The sequence below is a fragment of the Archocentrus centrarchus genome, chromosome 17 (genome assembly GCF_007364275.1).
Source record: "Archocentrus centrarchus isolate MPI-CPG fArcCen1 chromosome 17, fArcCen1, whole genome shotgun sequence".
NCBI lineage: Eukaryota > Metazoa > Chordata > Actinopteri > Cichliformes > Cichlidae > Archocentrus > Archocentrus centrarchus.
In genome coordinates this window covers 3,239,857-3,257,448 of record NC_044362.1, presented here as the reverse complement: position 1 = coordinate 3,257,448, position 17,592 = coordinate 3,239,857, and the positions used below count along the sequence as shown (strand labels likewise).

General features: G+C 41.5%; 1 protein-coding gene across 1 annotated transcript in view; it reads right to left on the bottom strand.

Moving 5' to 3' along the window:
* Window positions 1-16,210, bottom strand: part of pappa2 (pappalysin 2) — a 77,035-nt gene extending 60,825 nt beyond the window's left edge. The window contains 14 exon segments of the mRNA XM_030751515.1: window positions 3,694-3,961; window positions 3,964-4,293; window positions 4,447-4,527; window positions 4,530-4,565; window positions 4,568-4,602; window positions 4,604-4,665; window positions 4,957-5,189; window positions 12,629-12,809; window positions 12,811-13,131; window positions 13,133-13,212; window positions 13,215-13,374; window positions 13,376-13,534; window positions 13,536-13,557; window positions 16,182-16,210. Coding sequence (XP_030607375.1) covers window positions 3,694-3,961; window positions 3,964-4,293; window positions 4,447-4,527; window positions 4,530-4,565; window positions 4,568-4,602; window positions 4,604-4,665; window positions 4,957-5,189; window positions 12,629-12,809; window positions 12,811-13,131; window positions 13,133-13,212; window positions 13,215-13,374; window positions 13,376-13,534; window positions 13,536-13,557; window positions 16,182-16,210 — 1,997 coding nt within the window.
* Window positions 16,211-17,592: the final 1,382 nt, after the last annotated feature.

The following is a 17,592-nucleotide window of genomic DNA, read 5'->3' as shown; positions in this document are numbered from 1 at the left end:
AATACCCCCAAAGAACGCTAATAGAATAATTAATCCATCTAGCTAGTACCACAGAAGGTGAGCAAACATAAAGGGCGTTCCTTTTTTTTAAGTGGTAAGTAACTTCACATAGAACATTTCAAACAACTCAACAAGCACACAAGCTGTTTCTGTGTAAGTCTGGCACAATCTGTGTTGCTGGCCAAAGGCGTAGTGGCTGTATTTGGAGCCAAAAAAAAATAATATTAATGTGTGATAACTTCACTCTCAGAGATATTCAAGGACATGAGAAAGGGTGTACAGGAAATGAAGATGAAAGATTATTTTGAAAAGTAAGGACTGCTCAGCAAGTGACCTTTGATAAACTGGAACTTAAAGCTTTCATGTCATTTCTTAATTCCTGCTATGTGTTGTTGAGGTTATGTGGTTATTTCATGTTGGGAAGTGTTTCTTGAAACCAACTGAATGATAATAACTGCGTGTTATTCAAAGGTTGTGTGAAAATATTTGCTACATATTGTGTAGGGGTTGGGAAAGCAGTCTTATTAGCTCATATAATATCTGCTTGTAGAATGCATTTGGCTAAAACACAAAGAGCAGCCAACCTCATCCAGCAGCATCAGTTCAGGTCAGTTGATCATAGCTGACCCACAAAGAAAATAAATCTAGTGGAGTTCACAGTAAAAATAAATATAGTTAGTTTGAGTCATTTTTCTTTGCTGCATTGCTAAATTGGATCTTAGGCTTCCCCACCTGCAAATTCCATTTTCACCCCAGGCTACGCCTATCTACATAGAGCAATATGATGTTTTGGTAGTGCTATCATGAAACACAGATCACACCTAGAAATGTTTTTTGACTATCTATGCAGTTAAGAGACGGTATAGGATGTCAAAGGGACCTTTAATGCTCATTTCCAGCTCAATACTTTTTAACTTGGATTCTTCGCACGATTTAGATTTCAAAACTAATTGGCCTTGTTATAGCCCCTCAGTTCATCCAGTGCCTGAAACAGGCCATTTACCCTGAAACACATCAGAGCTCTGGCTCTGATGTGGCTACCGAAGTGATCGCACTCACTCAAGACAATGCTTGCAGTCCTGCCAGATGTGCCACAGTGTATTTCAGGAGAATCCCAAAAATGGCTCTTCGCTCCACATTGCTTAAATACTGCCAGGTATTTTAATTTTTTTTCTACAGAAGCCACAAGGAGCTGAACACAGTATATGAGGATGGCAGGAAGTCCCAAAAACAGAGGATACATGAATTGCATAGAGAACTCACAATCCACCCCATGAAGACTACATGTTCTTCTTCTGAAACACTTCCCATGTGATTTGAAGCCGTACGAAGGACAGAAAAAAAACTGCATCAGAGACACACTGTATATGTATTTCATGGGTCAGCTTCCTCATCCTTCCCTTTTCTTCTGATTGGGTGATCTTTGTAAATAAAAAGTTTGCCATTTATGGATATTCCCACATTATGACATCACACAGAGCCAAGAGTAGAAAAAAAATGCCTTAAATGGAGCATTTAGAAGAGTCTGAAGCATCAGCTTTTGACTCTAAGGAATTATTACATATATGTTAAAGAATTATTTGGCCATGGCTAATATACCATTATTACAGACAATAAGGAAAGTATAATTGGTCCATTTTAACTTGACACAGAGGAATGAGTAGCAAGAACTAATTTCCATTGGTTGGAACAAAATTATCAAAAGATTCAACAAGAAAAAATAGTTGAAAAGTGGCGCATTTTTGGCACAAGAGCACCATCTACAAAGCTTAGATCGTCACATATAAGGTTATGGGCATGGGATAATTGCACCATCTTGGTATTTGATACTTTATTCAACAGACAGTAGGTACTTTCCTCTTGTTAAATTAGAAATTGTCCAATGTATATATATATATATATATATATATATATATATATCTATATATATATATATATATATATATATATATATATATATACTTTTATGACTGTAAACAAGTATTGTTGTTTCTGAGATAAGATTAATCTTAAATTAAGTATGGGTGTCACAATCCAGTGGTGTGGTACTGCAGATAATTTAATATCGAGACAGTGTTAAAACAATATTTTAAATTAACCAACACCAGTAACTATGTGCTTGCCACTTCAATATACCATGGTGAGTAGCTACTGCTGCCATATCAGAGATGACAAACAAGAGCAAGACACTCCCTGAAAACTGAAATGAGTTAGTTCATCATTGTGAAAGTTTTTTATATGAAGTTAATATTCTTTAATAAGCTTGTAGTGAAAATCTGGCATCATGTGACAGCCCTAAGGACTAGCAAAGTAACTGACTTGTCAACAGTACTATTTAAAATGGACTTTTCATTAACCATTACTTCAGTGTTTCTCAAATTCTGTTGCTAAACTACTGTATGTAATCCATATGCATACTCTCATACTACATAAATATGTCATTTATTTTAAAATGGCTTTCTCCTGAGAGCAGAATATAATTATTACATTAATAGAGGCTTTCAGAGAGAACTCTGCTTAGTTGTTTTTAGTTACTTAACCTCCATTGAAAGGTTCATTACATTACAAATAAACAAATGGAAATATATATAATGGAAAAGTGGGTATTTTGCTGTTTAAAAAACATTTATTCATCCTTGTGTTAAGCTGTCACACTCTGTCAGCTGCAGAAATCAAAAGCTAAATCTCATGTTTTAAAAAACAGTTTTGGTTCCCGTGTTCTGTTTCCCAGTCGCTCAGTGTAAAGCTTGCGGTTGCAATTTGGATTAAGGATCCTTTAAGAACCTCGGCCGACGACCTCATGGCAAGACTTCATGCAAGCTATTTGGAGCCTGTCTGTCAGACCAATGGAAGGCAGTGGGCTGCCACTTGTGTGTTTAGCAAAAATAAGTGTGTACTTTGGCCTCGTAACCCACCATTCCCACTTCACAGAGCTCTCTCTAAGACCACTGGGGAAAGTGAGAGCCCCAATTGTTCATGCAACATTATGAGCTATTCATTGCACAGCCCTGCTGAAGCACTGCAGCATGCTAAATACAGATACTTCACTGCCTCACGAGGAGAGGTGGTCTTATTAGTGCACGTTCATGCCCACAGAATTCTTCTCTCTGGAAAAATATGTTGTCCTTGCTGGCTTAAAATTTAATCCGCCTGGTGCTTTCTATGCTGCGTCTCCTTAACAATGTAGCCTTTTACATATTCCTGCTGCCTTAACATAAAATGATATGCAGGATATAGATGGACTGACCACTGTCCTCATAAAAACTTTACTTAACTCAACACCTCCTTCAAAAATGTTTCACATTAAAAATCTTCTTTTGGCTTTTTTTTGGCATGTCTTTAAAGTTAAAAATGCAGTGGGTTTGTAGTGGGGTTAGAGTTAGGTTGCATTTTAGATGTGTACCAAACGTGTAGTTTCAGAAACACTCTGACTTTCAATCAAGACTCTTGCTTGAATATCGGCCTGACAGCTCTTCTTTTTTTTTAAGATTTACATTTAAGAAGGCCAAATAGGTGAAAATTCGATAATTCGAAAATTAGATAAAGAACCTGGAACTACTCCTATCCCTAGATAAGTCACCAAAGAGGTATCCAAAAAAGTGTACACAATTGGTTATGAAGCCAAGATGTTTTTAAAAAATTAATATTTGGAAGAGCAGAGTGGTGAAAATGGCATTTGTTCAACAACCTCACCTGTCAGGAGATTCAGGATCAAAACAGGTCTTTAGGACATCTGTAACCACCGGGTCACAGCAGTCTCCATCATCATAGTCATAGTGTATGCTGTTGCACTCCATGTTACAAACCCCATCCTGCCTCTTCCAGTTATAACAAGGCCCCACCCTGAGACAGTCTCCTCCATCATGACCCGTCCTTGGGTGGTCACATTCAGGGTCACATTGGCGGTTCCCAATCTTTGCAATCCGGCAGTTGCTGAGGATGAACCTCTGCCGGAGGCTGTGTTACTGACCATGTAGACACTCAGATCCAGGGTAATGTTGTAAGGGCGGAAAGCCTCAGTCAGAGCCTGGTGCTGGAGCTGAATTTGGGCTTCCGTCACGGTGGGGTTTCCACCATCATCATTGGAGAGGTTGACAATTCGGTAGCGAATTTGCTTGGGTGTTCGGAGCTGCCAGTTGTTGTTGTAGCCAAAAATGATGTCTATGTTGTCGCAGGGCGTAAGGCCACAGGGTGGCGGCAAGAAAGAGGAGACGAGTTCTTGCTCAGGGACTGGAGTGGTGATGATGGTTGGATGAAGGTCTTTATATGGAGTCCATAGCTGTTCCACCTTAAAGGCAGAGAAGCGATATTTCAATTAACTATTTACTTTAAACATCTTTACCGATTAAGCAGTTCAATTTACTAATTAAGTATTTTAGCTAAGATTAAAACAACAACAACAACAACCAAACAATGCAGGAATTAGAAATGGCTGCATACATCATTGAAGGTCAGCCCACATTGCCAGGATTGGATCACTCATGTCAGTCTGGACTGGCCGTTTTAGCAAATCCTCATGGGAGCGGCATAGCCCCACAGGACCACACCTCCTATGTGGCCTCTGAGCTTTGTCCCTGATCGGACTGATTGCTACCAAGAAGAGGTTCTGCAGGCCTTCATGAAGGGGCTGTAGAGATTCCCTGACTGCAGGCTGCTTTCTCCCACCTGAGGCAAACAAAGGAGGGGGGGGGGGGGGGGCAACAATCAAGAAAAGGGGCAAAAACTAATTTTTCTTCATTACTTCTTAAGTATATTTGAAGATATCCCCTAACTGAAACCCCTGTACAGTGTGGGGTGACAAAACAACTTAGCTACAATATGGGCACATACCAGTTAGCACACCAAATCCTTTTAGTGCCCAGCCCCCTAAGAAGATATTGTGATACTGCTACTAAATATTAAAGAGCCATTGAATGGGCCATTGATTTGTATCTCTGGTAAAGTTCAACCACACACCTTAGCTCCATCAACATACAGAGTCATGTTATGACCGTTGTAAGTGGCCATCAGATGAGTCCAGACGTTGGCTCGGTACCGCTGGTGGCTGTAGACAGTGGTGGATTTCACAGCTCGGTCTGTGCGAAGCGTGAAGTAGAAGCGTGCGTCTCTGGTGCCAGCAGGCTCCACAGTGCGAATGCCTACTGACCAGCCCTTCTCACTTAGTGAGTGGGAACAGTTGTCAAAAACACCTAGGGCACGGGGTAAAGAGCAGAGCGTGTGATATGTTATTTTGAAAGGATACTGTTGGAAAAGAACGAATATTCACAGTTTACAAAGGCTCAATACCCTTGAGAAATTAAACAGACAATCACACCAACAGGCAACCTTTCCAAGTAATTATACTCCTATGATTACAGGAGGACTGAGAGAGAGGGGGGGGGGTGCATAGAGACATAGTTAGACAGAGTAAGACAGAGAGAATAGACAGAGCCAGAAACAGCAGGATACAACACAGAGGGGAAGAAGGTCGGAGGTATTTCACTAAGCCAAGGCAAGGCCCTGATGTTTCCATCTGCTGTTGCAACAGACACACACAGACGCACATCTGCTCCCCAGATGTAAAACACTGGGACAGAGAAGGGTCAGGGAACCCCCTCACCCTCCTCAAAGCCATATGTGTGCGTGTATGTGTCTATGCTTACATGTGTGTCTAAAAGGGGCAAAACATCCTCGTGGAGTTGAGCCAGTTTCATGGCTAATTCAGTAGTTGTGAGCAGGCTGTAGAGTTGTAGCTTGTTGTGGTTACTACATACATGTATTACAATATAAAACTAGAGTTTTTATGGGAAATACTATCTTTGCACTGCACTGCATTAATTTCAAGACAACTAATGCATCTTTATTGTGGTGATGTTTGTTTAGCTTCATTATTACATTGAATTTAATCTTTTAATTCTGCAGCCATTTTGGCCACTGGGGGGCGGCAGAGGCAGCTGGCAATACAACACTGATATAATGTGAATTTTTAATGTTGCATTGGTAAACATTTAGCAAAACAATTTCAGCTCAGCTCTATGGATGTTCCTGGTAGCAAACTTAGAGATTAAATAAATGAGAAAAAAATATCTGATTAATCAATATCTACATTTTAATATAACTGATGTTCAGCACATTTCCATTTGCACAGCACTGCACTGACACAATGCCAGATTAGTTTGCCGAGTGTGGCTAACCTCAGTGACGCTAGCAGCTGCAGCCATTTTTTTCCTTTCAGGTTAACGCCTGTGCAGAAGGTAAAAAACACACTGCACTGCTGCAGATAAGCGGTCAGTATTGCGATAAGTAACATCTTAGAAGCAACAGTTAACTGGTTATTTTTACTAACTTACATAGTCCTGTTGCAAACTAGCAAGGACAGGCGCGTCGCTGTCTGGCAGTTTTGGCGGGAACTGCTTAGCATCCTCGCTCTTTAATGCTCCACTCATCTAACTGCTAACTTTTTCTGTCTGCTGTGTGCTTGCTGGGCAGGTAGTGTACATGATCAGAGATACTATATAAAAAAGACCCGCTAAAACAAGGTTACTGAGGACAGTGAAATATCTGAGCCAGGAAACCCAAACAGTCGGCTGAAATATACCCTGCAGAGCAGTGAGACACAGCTGGGGATCTTTTTTTTTCACTTCACTACTACAGCTGCCAGACACCTCTATTGAATTACTCAGTCATTTGATTTTCTGTTAGAGTCCAACTTTAAAAATACTGCATACAGCAGAGTATAATATATAATACAGTCTAATGTAATGCGTGATAAACCGTGTGGCATTGGAAACTAAACATATTACACCAAAGGAACAATAAGATGAGACCTAAATAATTCAAGATTTTTATCTAAGCCAAAGATACATAATCTTTTCCCATGCCATTCTATCATCAACTTGTATTTTGTACAGTATTGAATTACTATTGAAGTACTGTTTCCATATATGTTGTTCAATATGCAGTAAAATGCAGGACTTGTGGAAATATACAAAAAGTGTCATCATTACAGTGTTTGTCCAGCGGCCCGCTTTGGACTGTACTGTTTACAAGATTCTGCAACGCTTACAGTCGCACAACAATAAAGGGCTGAAATGAACAAACAGCTTTAAAAGATCATCAGTGACCATTAGAAGTCAAACTAATGTCAATGTCATGTCTAGCAGAAACAATAGGAGTTTGTTTTTCACTGAATTGGTCAAATTCCTTCTGGACACTACAAAGAGAAAGGCCCATGCCACAAAATGCCGCCCTCACATAAGGAAGCAATGAGGGGAAAAAAAAAGTTGAGTAATGGAGTCGGATCTTTGATCAGAGTAAATGTGAGCAGACGTAACAGTTTGTGGTCTCCCTCGCTATCTGGACAGCTGCAGTGCTACACCATAGCGCTTTTATCCTCTTCAATTTGCTTGATGTATGTGTTGTTCTGTCAAGTGTTCAGCTTTTCAAATGCAACATTCTCAATACTGGAAAAATTGCAGGTTGCATCAGAATCGCTGTGTCTACAGCTGGCGCAATAGTGGAAAGGCAAGGAAGACTAACTCTTGAGATGAGAAGGTGAATGAAATCAATCATGTTTTTTTTTATTATTATTGTTAACAGATTCTCTGTCTTGAATGAAAATGCATGAAAGTCATAACTCACTTTACTTTTAGGGGTATCACGATAACTGTGATATCTGTGATCTTTAAAGGAACTTATTGGAAATTTTAAAAAATTTCAATTTCACTTTATTGTTAAAAACATCTAAAAGTCATTAAAACAACAAATGTGAAGAAATAAGTGCTCTGACTTTATGTCTAAAGTGTCTATGTATTGCGCTGCAGAGATCCAGCACTGTGCAAAAGTCTTGAACCACTCCTTATTTCTTTATATTTTGATAGATAAATAGGAAATTCAGTATATAAGGCAAAAACAGAGTATATTGACCACCTTTATTCTACAACACAGCCTGAACTCTCTTAGGCAGCTTTCTCATCATTTCTTTTAGTAGCCTTCAGGAGTAGTTCTCCAGGTTCTTTGAAGGACATTCAACAGCTCTTTCTTGGCCTTTTGTTCCATTCTGCCAAGATGAGCCCACACTGCTTTGGTAATGTGGAGGTCTGGGCTCTGGGAAGGCCAATCCATGACTGATAGTGTTCCATGTATGTTTTACTATCAAGTTATGCTTTTACTGCAGTGGCAGTTGTTTTTGGATCATTGCTGAAAAATTAAGCCGTTGTCAATCAGACGCTTTCTAGATTCGGCTTTCATAATTCCATCAATTTTGACAAGATCTCCAACACCACTGGCTGAATGCAACCCCAAACCATGACAGAGCCTCCATCGTGTTTTACAGATGGCTGTAGGCACTCACTGTTGTACCTCTCTCCTGACCTCCTCCGTCCATATTAATAACAATTTAAAATTTGGATTTATAACTCCACCAGACCTGTTGCCACAGATTTTCAGTCCAGTTCTTCTCCAGTTCTGGCATACCTCAGTCTTTTCTCCCTGTTTCCCCTCCTAAAGAATGGCTTCTTTGTCCAGTTTCCTCAGATTTGTTTAAGGACACACTGCACACCATGCTGATATATGCCAAGTTTTTGGCTAGTAACTCTTTGGGAATCATCTTGTTGTGCCAAAATACTATTTTATACCTTTCAAACTGTATTATCTTTGGCATTTTTCAAAGATTCAACTAAAGAAATGTGAAAAAACATGTGTTGTTGTGACAAGCAGCTAGTAACAAAGTGCCTAAAGATGCAATTAAAAATTATAACACTAAAATGTTCTTTTCTAAATTGTCTGTTATAAGTATACACAACACTGATTCATCCCTGGAGTTTGGTGCCTTTTTTATATTTGAATGATTCATGGGTCACTGACTTAAAAAACTAAAAAACATTTAGCTGAAAATGGTCAGGTACAAGGACTGGACTGAAACTGCACGATAAAGCAGTCAGTGTCCAAAGAAAATCTTTGAAAGACTTTCTGAAAGTTTGGAGAACTATTGCTCAAGACCACTTAAAAAAAACAAAAGACAATAAGGTCTGGTCCTTGAAATCAAAATATAAAAAAAAGAGGGATGTCTCAAGACCCTTACAGTACCTGCACAGTATTGTACAGGGTTCTAGCTAGCACCCGATCATCCGGCGCTGCACCTTGCTGAGGTACCGCCAGGCTGAGAACTTCCACTGTTAGCTACCAGAACAGTTCACGATCATCACAGTTAGCTAGCGGCGTGGCCATTAGCACTAGCAAGCGGTTGTTCGGTACCAAGGGGGACACCAAGGCTGGGATTTACTTTCTTGTAATACTATTTTGTAACACAAGATGGTACAATCTTATTTAACCAGGTAAGTCGCTAACAGCACATTGTCACAGATCCAAAAACACCTTGCTACACCCACGCTGCCCCCTAGGGGTGAAAGTTTTAGTTAAAACCTGAAGAGGGGAACTGCAAAAACTAGCTTTAAAAATGAAATAGTAATATTTAAAATTATTTTGTAATTTTCTTTCTGCATGATTTTATAAATGTCGTGGTTACAAACTCTGTCTTGACCTTCTATTCTGTGCTAAATTTGCAAAAAAGACACAATAAAGTTTGTGAACATTTACTGAGCATTATTCCTATTGTTTATACATTTTGGATACTGTGATAATATTGTTGTGATCTGTTTTGCTTCTTTTTTTCTTGATATCAACACTGCCCTGTACAGATTTTTTTGTGGAATTTTTAGCTATAGAAACATTTTCCTCTTGATTTACATGGTAATTGTAATAATACTAGAAGCTCGGAATTACTGTGGCCAGTGTGATCGGTCATTATCATTACCAGCCATCAATATTCATCGCCCTCATTATAATACCCTATGATTATAATAATCTATTCATCAGAACTGGAATTATCCAGTCACATTATCAGCATCCGGTAGCAGCAATGATAATTGCTGTCAGTGTCCAATTACATCCAATCCCAATCATTATTGTTGTCAACAGGGATGTAACTAGACCCTAAAAATTCCAGGGTCAACACAACTGGGAGTCGGTTGAGGTATGCATTCAAAGTTAGGTGCACGCCTTCATAACATAACTCTATTGAGCTTGCATTTTCCTGCTTGTCATTAATATTAGTATGAACCAAGGTTAGGATTAAACTTGAGAAATGCACCACTCACTGCAACTCACAGGCGGCAAACGGTATTAATAAAATTATACAATCTGATCAGAAATATCTAAAGCATACTTCGTTGACTGAATAACAAGAATGCTATTTTCCTCCTTTCACAGAAAGCAAGCAATCATCCCAGAGCGTGCAGGGAAGGGATTCATTCATGTGACAACAGCAAACTGTGCATATCCAGTGCACTGCCTGTCATTATAGCAGAGCATCCTATTCAGTTAGAGTACAGTGATACTGAACATGTAAAGCCATTATCAACATCCTCATGTGTTAAAACATTCTTTGTTTGTTTGTTTTTCCCCTAAAGACCTAATATTAAAAAACCAGTATTGACACTGATTCCATAGATTTTTTTTTTTTGCAACCCGACAAAGGGACACATTAAAAACCCTCAAACCCTCAAAGTTAACTACATTTTCTAAAAAAAAAAAAAGAAAAAAAAAAAAGAGGGATTTTTCTTTTTTCTTCTTTTTAAATTTTCTTTTTTTAATTTTATAATACAGTGCTGAGACCTGCTGTGATATATGACATTGAGACGGTGGCACTAACAAAAAGAGAGGAGGCAGAACAGGCCGCAAAATTGAAGGGACAGGATTAGAAATGAATATTATCAAAGGGAGATTTCAGGTTGAGCAGTGTGAGTGGAGAAGAAGAAAAAAGATTCATCGATGTACTGAAGGAGGACATCAGATGATTGGCTGTGGTGACCCCTAAAGACCCCCTAAAGGGAGCCAAAAAAAAGAAGATTAAAAAGTAGATCTCCAACAACTGTTTTAGGCAGTCAGGGAAGCCTATGTATTTAATATAAACATTAGCTAAAATGAATGTGTGTTCTGTTAGTTGCTGAGCTGCTGTGTGGCTGTGCTTTGTTGTTTCATTGTGTTTACAATTTTGTGGCTCAATTTGTGTCTGGCTATAGTAGTTCTTGCAAAGCTGTGACACCATGAGTGCAGTGGGGTTGCTGGGCTGTCATGTAAGAAGCACAGTGTGCAGAGTGAAGTCTGCTTAATTGTAAAATGTAAGTTCATGAAGGTGAACCTTGCTCATGCTTTTCTCGAATGTCCCACTGAAGGACTAAATATTAATGAAAGGCAAAACAGTATTTTTAATACTTAGAATTTATACTATCCATTTAAAGGCCACTTTGAGTCAGAGACAACATTTTTTACATTTTATCATCTTTTTCTCTGAAACACAGTGAACAGGTCCTGAAATTTAGCATTATTTTGGACAGTGACCTCAGTTTTGATAATCATATTAATAAGGTCACCAGGACTGCTTTCTAGCACTTAAAAATATATCAAAGTTAGAATTTTTTCACCTCAAACTAACTGCGAGAAATTGGTCAATGTATTAACAATCAACCAGGTTAGACTATTGTAATGTTTTATTTACGAGATTATCTCATCAATAGGGCGACTTCAGCTTGTTCAGTAGCCAGAGTCCGGACACATACGTGGAAATTTGAACATATTACCCCAATAATGAAATCACTTCCTTGGTTCCCAGTTTAACACAGATTTACCTTTAAAATCATTTGATTAGTTCATAAAGTACTCACTTGTTTGCACCCATAATACATCTCTGACCGGCTCAGTGCATAACCCAGTTAGACCTCAGGTGAGATCATCAGGAGCAGAGCTTTGGTGCTCTCAGCTACTGCGGTCCTGGAACAAGCTGCCCCTGACCTGAGGTCAGTTTGAACTGTGTCTACATTTAAAACAGGAACTTAAAACTTTTTTTATTGTGCGTGCGTGCTTGCATGCGTGTCTTTATAGTTTGTTTTGCTGTTTTTAATTGCTTTAATGCAAAGTAGACCTACACAGGGTTTTTATGTTTTTATTTTTCATGTTAAGTGCATGCATTTATGTGTAAATTCACTATGGAGATCTGTGATTCTTTTTTTTCCTGATTTAATTAAGACTAAATTAAGACTGGTTGTTATGATTAAAGGTGTATGTGGCAGATTATTCAAACATTTGACTTGACTTAAAGTTCATTAACTTAAAAACTAAGGCAGTCAGTTTTCCTCTTTAAGCTCTGTCAACGTTTGGGGTTTTGCAATGCAGAGCAGGATTTTTATAGTTATAGTAAAGCAGTTATGAATTAGTGCATGGTCGTAAACATGACCTGATATGGCGTTTTTAAAATGTGACTTTTCAATGCGATAACTATTTCAGGCCAGCTGATTTAGTGGGTCAGCTGCATTTAGATGTATGCTCGATTGTTTGTTTGTTAATTCAGCTGACAAGTTAATCAACATTTTTCCTTATCATTGTGATTTCTTCTGCCATCAGCATGTCCAGATGAAACACAGTAAACCTTCTTGCTTCTATTTCAGGGGAATTTCGTGCAACACAGAACAGAAGACTGTTGTTGAAAGGGCAAACTCAACCGAGCTATGCAAACTTTTTGTGACATGTCAAATATGGTTATTATGTAGCCCTCAGAGGTGCTTTTGAAGCGTAAAGACGAGTTTACACCTACCTGCTATGACCGCAGGATTGGTCTGCCCGCCCTCTGCCTTCACCCACAGCTCCAGGCTGAAAGCGGCCCTGGGAAGCTCCACTCCTGCCGGCAGCTTCACCTTTAGTTGTTCCCGACGCCCGTTGAAGTACAGGGCGGTCATCCAAGACGGGGGCACTCTTGGTACGGGACTCCCCCAGGTGGCCTGCGGGAAGGCTTGCAAGCCGCTCTGCCTCCTCCACCTCATCGGGATAGTCCTCCGTAACGTTTTCAGGGGTAGCTGTCGAGGACTGGTGGTCTCCATCTCCCTGATGCAGCCTTTGGAGGACTTGGAGCCCCCTGGGAATCTGTGGAGCTGACTAGGGCAACTTTCTCCCAGCTGAGTTGCCCTCGTCTTCGTAGCGAAACGTCCCGTGGAGGCTGCGGGTGGACCTGGAGCGGGGGGCGTGTGGGGCGCGCGAGGAAGAGACGCTCTGCCTGGCGTCTTTGCGCACAGACATCCCAGGGTTGCTGCGAGTCGGCTGGACCCACATCATTTTGCTCCCTCTTGTCGTTCCTGCCCGACCTAACATATTCACCCCCCTCTCTCGCCGCCACAGTCTCGTGTCACCCCAGCCTCCCTTCTCCTCCCCCGGCGGGAACGAACCCTTCGCCCCGGTGTCAAACCCGCACCCTCCTGCACAAACCGCAGGAGCGCTCTTGACAGTGTACAGCTCTCTCCGGCTCGTGTGCGACCTCGGACGGGCCACTGGAGGGCGGTGTTGGGAACGGGGAGAGGGAGCTGAGCTGACGCCGGGACCTCCACGCGCCGGAGACGGTGCAGGGTTCACCTGCCAGCCTGGAGAGCTCACGGTCAGCCTGCCGGGCCAAGGCGCGTTTGTAGAGGCTCAGCGCATCGGAGCGAAGCAGCCACGTGTTAGTGATGAAGAACGAAGAAGACAGCCAGTAGTCTGAACACATTTTCTCACGTTTAAGTGTTTGGCCGAGTTTGTTGGAATAAAGGTGAGGGGAAAAGATTTCAGCCTTTTCCACGTCAACAAGAGATCCAACACCAGGCTGATGTTAGATGATGGCAGAAAATTGCAATTCCAACGGCAATGCTGTTTTTTGGAATTGCAATTAACCTACTTAAACAAATCAGGGGAGTAATCAAACACAAACACAGATCAGTGCATCCCAAAGAGCCCAGATTAAAAAAAAAAATGATATAACATTAAAAGTTTCTCGCATAGACTTGAGGATTTTTTTTAGAAGCTATGTGTTCCAGTAGGCGTTGATTGCTGCTAAGAATCACAGTAACATTTAAAGTTTTTTTTTCCAAGTGCCCTAAATATTTTCTTGACACACTCCTGCACTTTGCGCGGGACATTTAGAGGAGACGTGTTGCCCGCAATATATCTGTAGCCCCTGACACTTTATTATATAGAGAAAAAGCAAGACCACCGATCTCTACCAGCCTTTCACGAAGCCCACGAGGTGAAGAAACGCCAGTCTGATGTCATTTATTAAAATAATTATCGGCACAAATGTTTTGTTTTATGACTAAATAGATATGGGTGCAACGGCGATTTACTTAAATAATCTGAAATCCGGTTTCACCCTTTCCACAAGACCTGCTCTTTCTTTTTACTGACCATTGAGCATCAGTTAGTGCGTCCTGTTCCAAAAATATGACCGCAAGGTGGATCGGAGTAAGCACTCCACGGGGAAAAATGAGGCGCAGTGCAAAGTGCCGGCCCTAAATAGCAAAGCTCTACTTGTTGAGCTTCCCTATAAATTCTTTAAGAGGACGGTTATATTAGTCCGATCAATCAGAGTTCGGCATCTGCGCTTGAGCTCCTCTTTTCGTTGCGCGCCTCTGTGCGCTCTTTGCTGCTGCTGCTCTCCACCGGTTTATGCAGTAGTAGTAATATCCTCCTCCATTCACTCCTTCACCCTCTCTCTCTCTCTCTCTCTCTCTCCTCTCTCTCTCTTCTCTCTCTCATTCTCCCGAGTCCAAAGGTTTTTTTTTTTTTTTTTTTTTTTTATCAGGGAGCCCCTACCCGCCCTGACATCACCGGTAGGGGAAGTGTGGTGCTGGTGGTGGTGGTAATGGAGGAGGAGGGGGAGGCGTCCTACTCCGCTCCCTCACACTTGAGTTTTACAAGGGAAATCCTCTCCTCTCCTCTCTCTCCTGGCCGGTGCTGCTGCTGTGCTGTGCATCCCTCTGATCCAGAGTTCAGACAGGAAAAAAGCTGTAAAGTTTATTTATACATTTATTATTCTTGTCCTGACCTCATCCAACCACCCATCCATCCATCATCACCAGTGGTGAAAGAAGTATCCTGGCCCTTTTAGTTCAGTAAAGGCGGCAGTACAAGACTGTTAAAAAGAAATATTGGGTTGCAAAACATGTAGCAGCATGAATGTAGCAGTACAAGTAATAAACAACTATAATATTACATAATGAATATTTACATAATCAGATTTTCAAGTCACACAATGAATCGCAGTGTGCTCTGTCATCCAATTGAGTAGAAGATACAAGCTCTGTTTGAACTGCAGCATCATTTGTAGTATAAGCTGAATTGGGACTTCCTGCTGCTGTCCATGTCTTCTTAACGGGACTCTCTAACCTGCCAGTGGATGAATGATGGTGGAGGTGGCTGAGATGGGAAAGGAGAGGTGTTTTCTCCCGCTAACAAAAGTGTGTCTGATCCCTCCCTCACTCTCTTTCCTCCTCTCGTTCTCCCTCTAGCACACATACCACTAAGTGAAATAGGTGAAGTTTGAGGAACCCTCTCTTTCCCTTTTCCTTTTACCCTCCCTCCCTCCTTCTCTCCCTGCCTATTCTCTTGCAACCTCACTCAGACTCTGGCTCTCTTCAGCAGTACAACACAGACAGGCACAACATCTGTCTCGCACGTGAAAAAGTCCCTTTTTTCTGTCATCCAAATATGTTATCTGCTTTGTGCTGAACTCTTGCGCTCATGTCGACCGAGGCTGGGAAAAAAGGGAGTTGAAGCACTGAGTGAGCGGGAGAAATAAACCAAGGTGGAGGATGGAGAAATAATTCACACCGATATGTACTTTTTTTCCTTTTTTTTTTAGGTAATATCTAGTGAAGAAATTATAATAAAAACCATCTTCTATGTGCATCTGCATACATTCAGACACACACCTGCACAGAGAAACATTCGCATACGCAACCACAATTTTTTTCAAGCTCAATATCCATACTGTGTTTTTTTCTTCTTGTTGTTCTGTGACGAATGATTCAAGCAAAGATTACTTCCATTAATCAGAACAGGAGCAATGCTGCTGTTTTTGCATTTCATTCCAGCACAGGCAGCAGAAGAGGTGACTCGCAGTGTAAGAGTGAAGTGTAAGAGAATCTCCCTCCAGTTTTTTTGACCCCACGGTGAGTTTTGCACACATTTCGATATTTTTCATGTCATAAAAAACAAAAGAAAAAAAAAACAAAAACGTAGATTTAAATTGTTGCAGAGCTCCTTAAATTCTTCATTCTTTGTCTCTCCAAGCCAACTCGGAAGCTTATCATACATGGATGAATATTTCAAGCCATGCTGAATACCTTGCAAATGGGAAAATAGCTTTTGGCATCTCGTGCAGATGTTCTAACTCAAAAGACAGGTGTACTCGCTGCAATGCTTCCAGAAGCTGCAAACAAAATCTATACTGATCGATAAAAAACACTATGAAACGATATCCCGCTGGCTCCGCTCCCTGGTTCTAAAGCTGTGAAACTGCACCCTGCAGTACTGATTTGCATTGTTATTTTTATGAACATGAGCTGAAGATGTTTTTTTAATTCATTATTTAGCTTTTAGGTGGTAATTCAATCTGAATGAACAAACAGGCTCCTATAGGCCACTTTTGTTGTTCCACACCCTAAAGCGTTGCCCCTTCTTCTCCTCCAGGCCCTGCTATTTTTTTGTCAGGCTCAATTTGCAAACAGGGCCCTGGCTCAAGGTTGGAGATGGAAATGGAGGAGGAGGAGGCCACCGGTAGTTATGGCAGGGGCCCCTGAAGGGGCAAAAACGGTTCCTAAAGAGTGGGAGGCAGGAATTCCACAAACCCAGCCTGCCTGCTAAACATTCAGCTTTTCTGCTGCAGAAGTGCCCTTTGAAATCCAGCTGCAACTGCATTTGGAAGTGGGGGGTCGGAGGGGGGGGGGGGGGGGGGGGGGGGGGGGGGGGTGGTTTAAGTTTGCAACAAAAACTGAGGATGAAGGAGAAGAGGCACAAGAGAAAGAGAGGATGAGAGCGATAGAAGGGTGTGGGGTGTCTGGTAGAGCGTCTGAATGGGCGTGCTCCTCCGGGGCCTCACCCCCCACTGTAAGGAACCTCCACAGATTATCCTTCATCTGAGCTTGTCCGTCTTGACCCCAACAACCCTGAGGCCAACTCTGTGTCTTCCACTCTCTCTCTCTTCTCCACACACACACACACACACACACACACACACACACACACACACACACACACACACACACACACACACACACACTTTTCCTCACTCTTTCACTCATTAGTTTCTCCTCACACCCTCATTGTTTCCTCTGCAGCCCCTCACTCTTTCTCACCTCTCTGTCCCTCACTAACATCCAACGCTGACCCTCCACCATGCACACACACACACACACACACACACACACACACACACACACACACTCCCCCAGACCCACACCACACATACACACACACAACCTGGATCCTCATGCAAAAAAAAAAAAAAAAACGGGGGGGGGAACCCAGTGGGAGAAAATCCAGGCTGATGTGCCGGACAAATGAGAAGGGGGAAGAAAGAAGAAAAGGGTGCTTTTCACCACCGCTGGTATAAAATAGAAGTGGGGCAGGGAGATGGGCAGAGGGGGAGGGCAAATGAAACACGGTGTATGTACAGTGCTGCAGGTGTTTCGCTCCAAGGATTCAGCCGGCTGTTCAAAGTGTGCAGCATTTAGGGTGTTCAAATCATGAGCTACA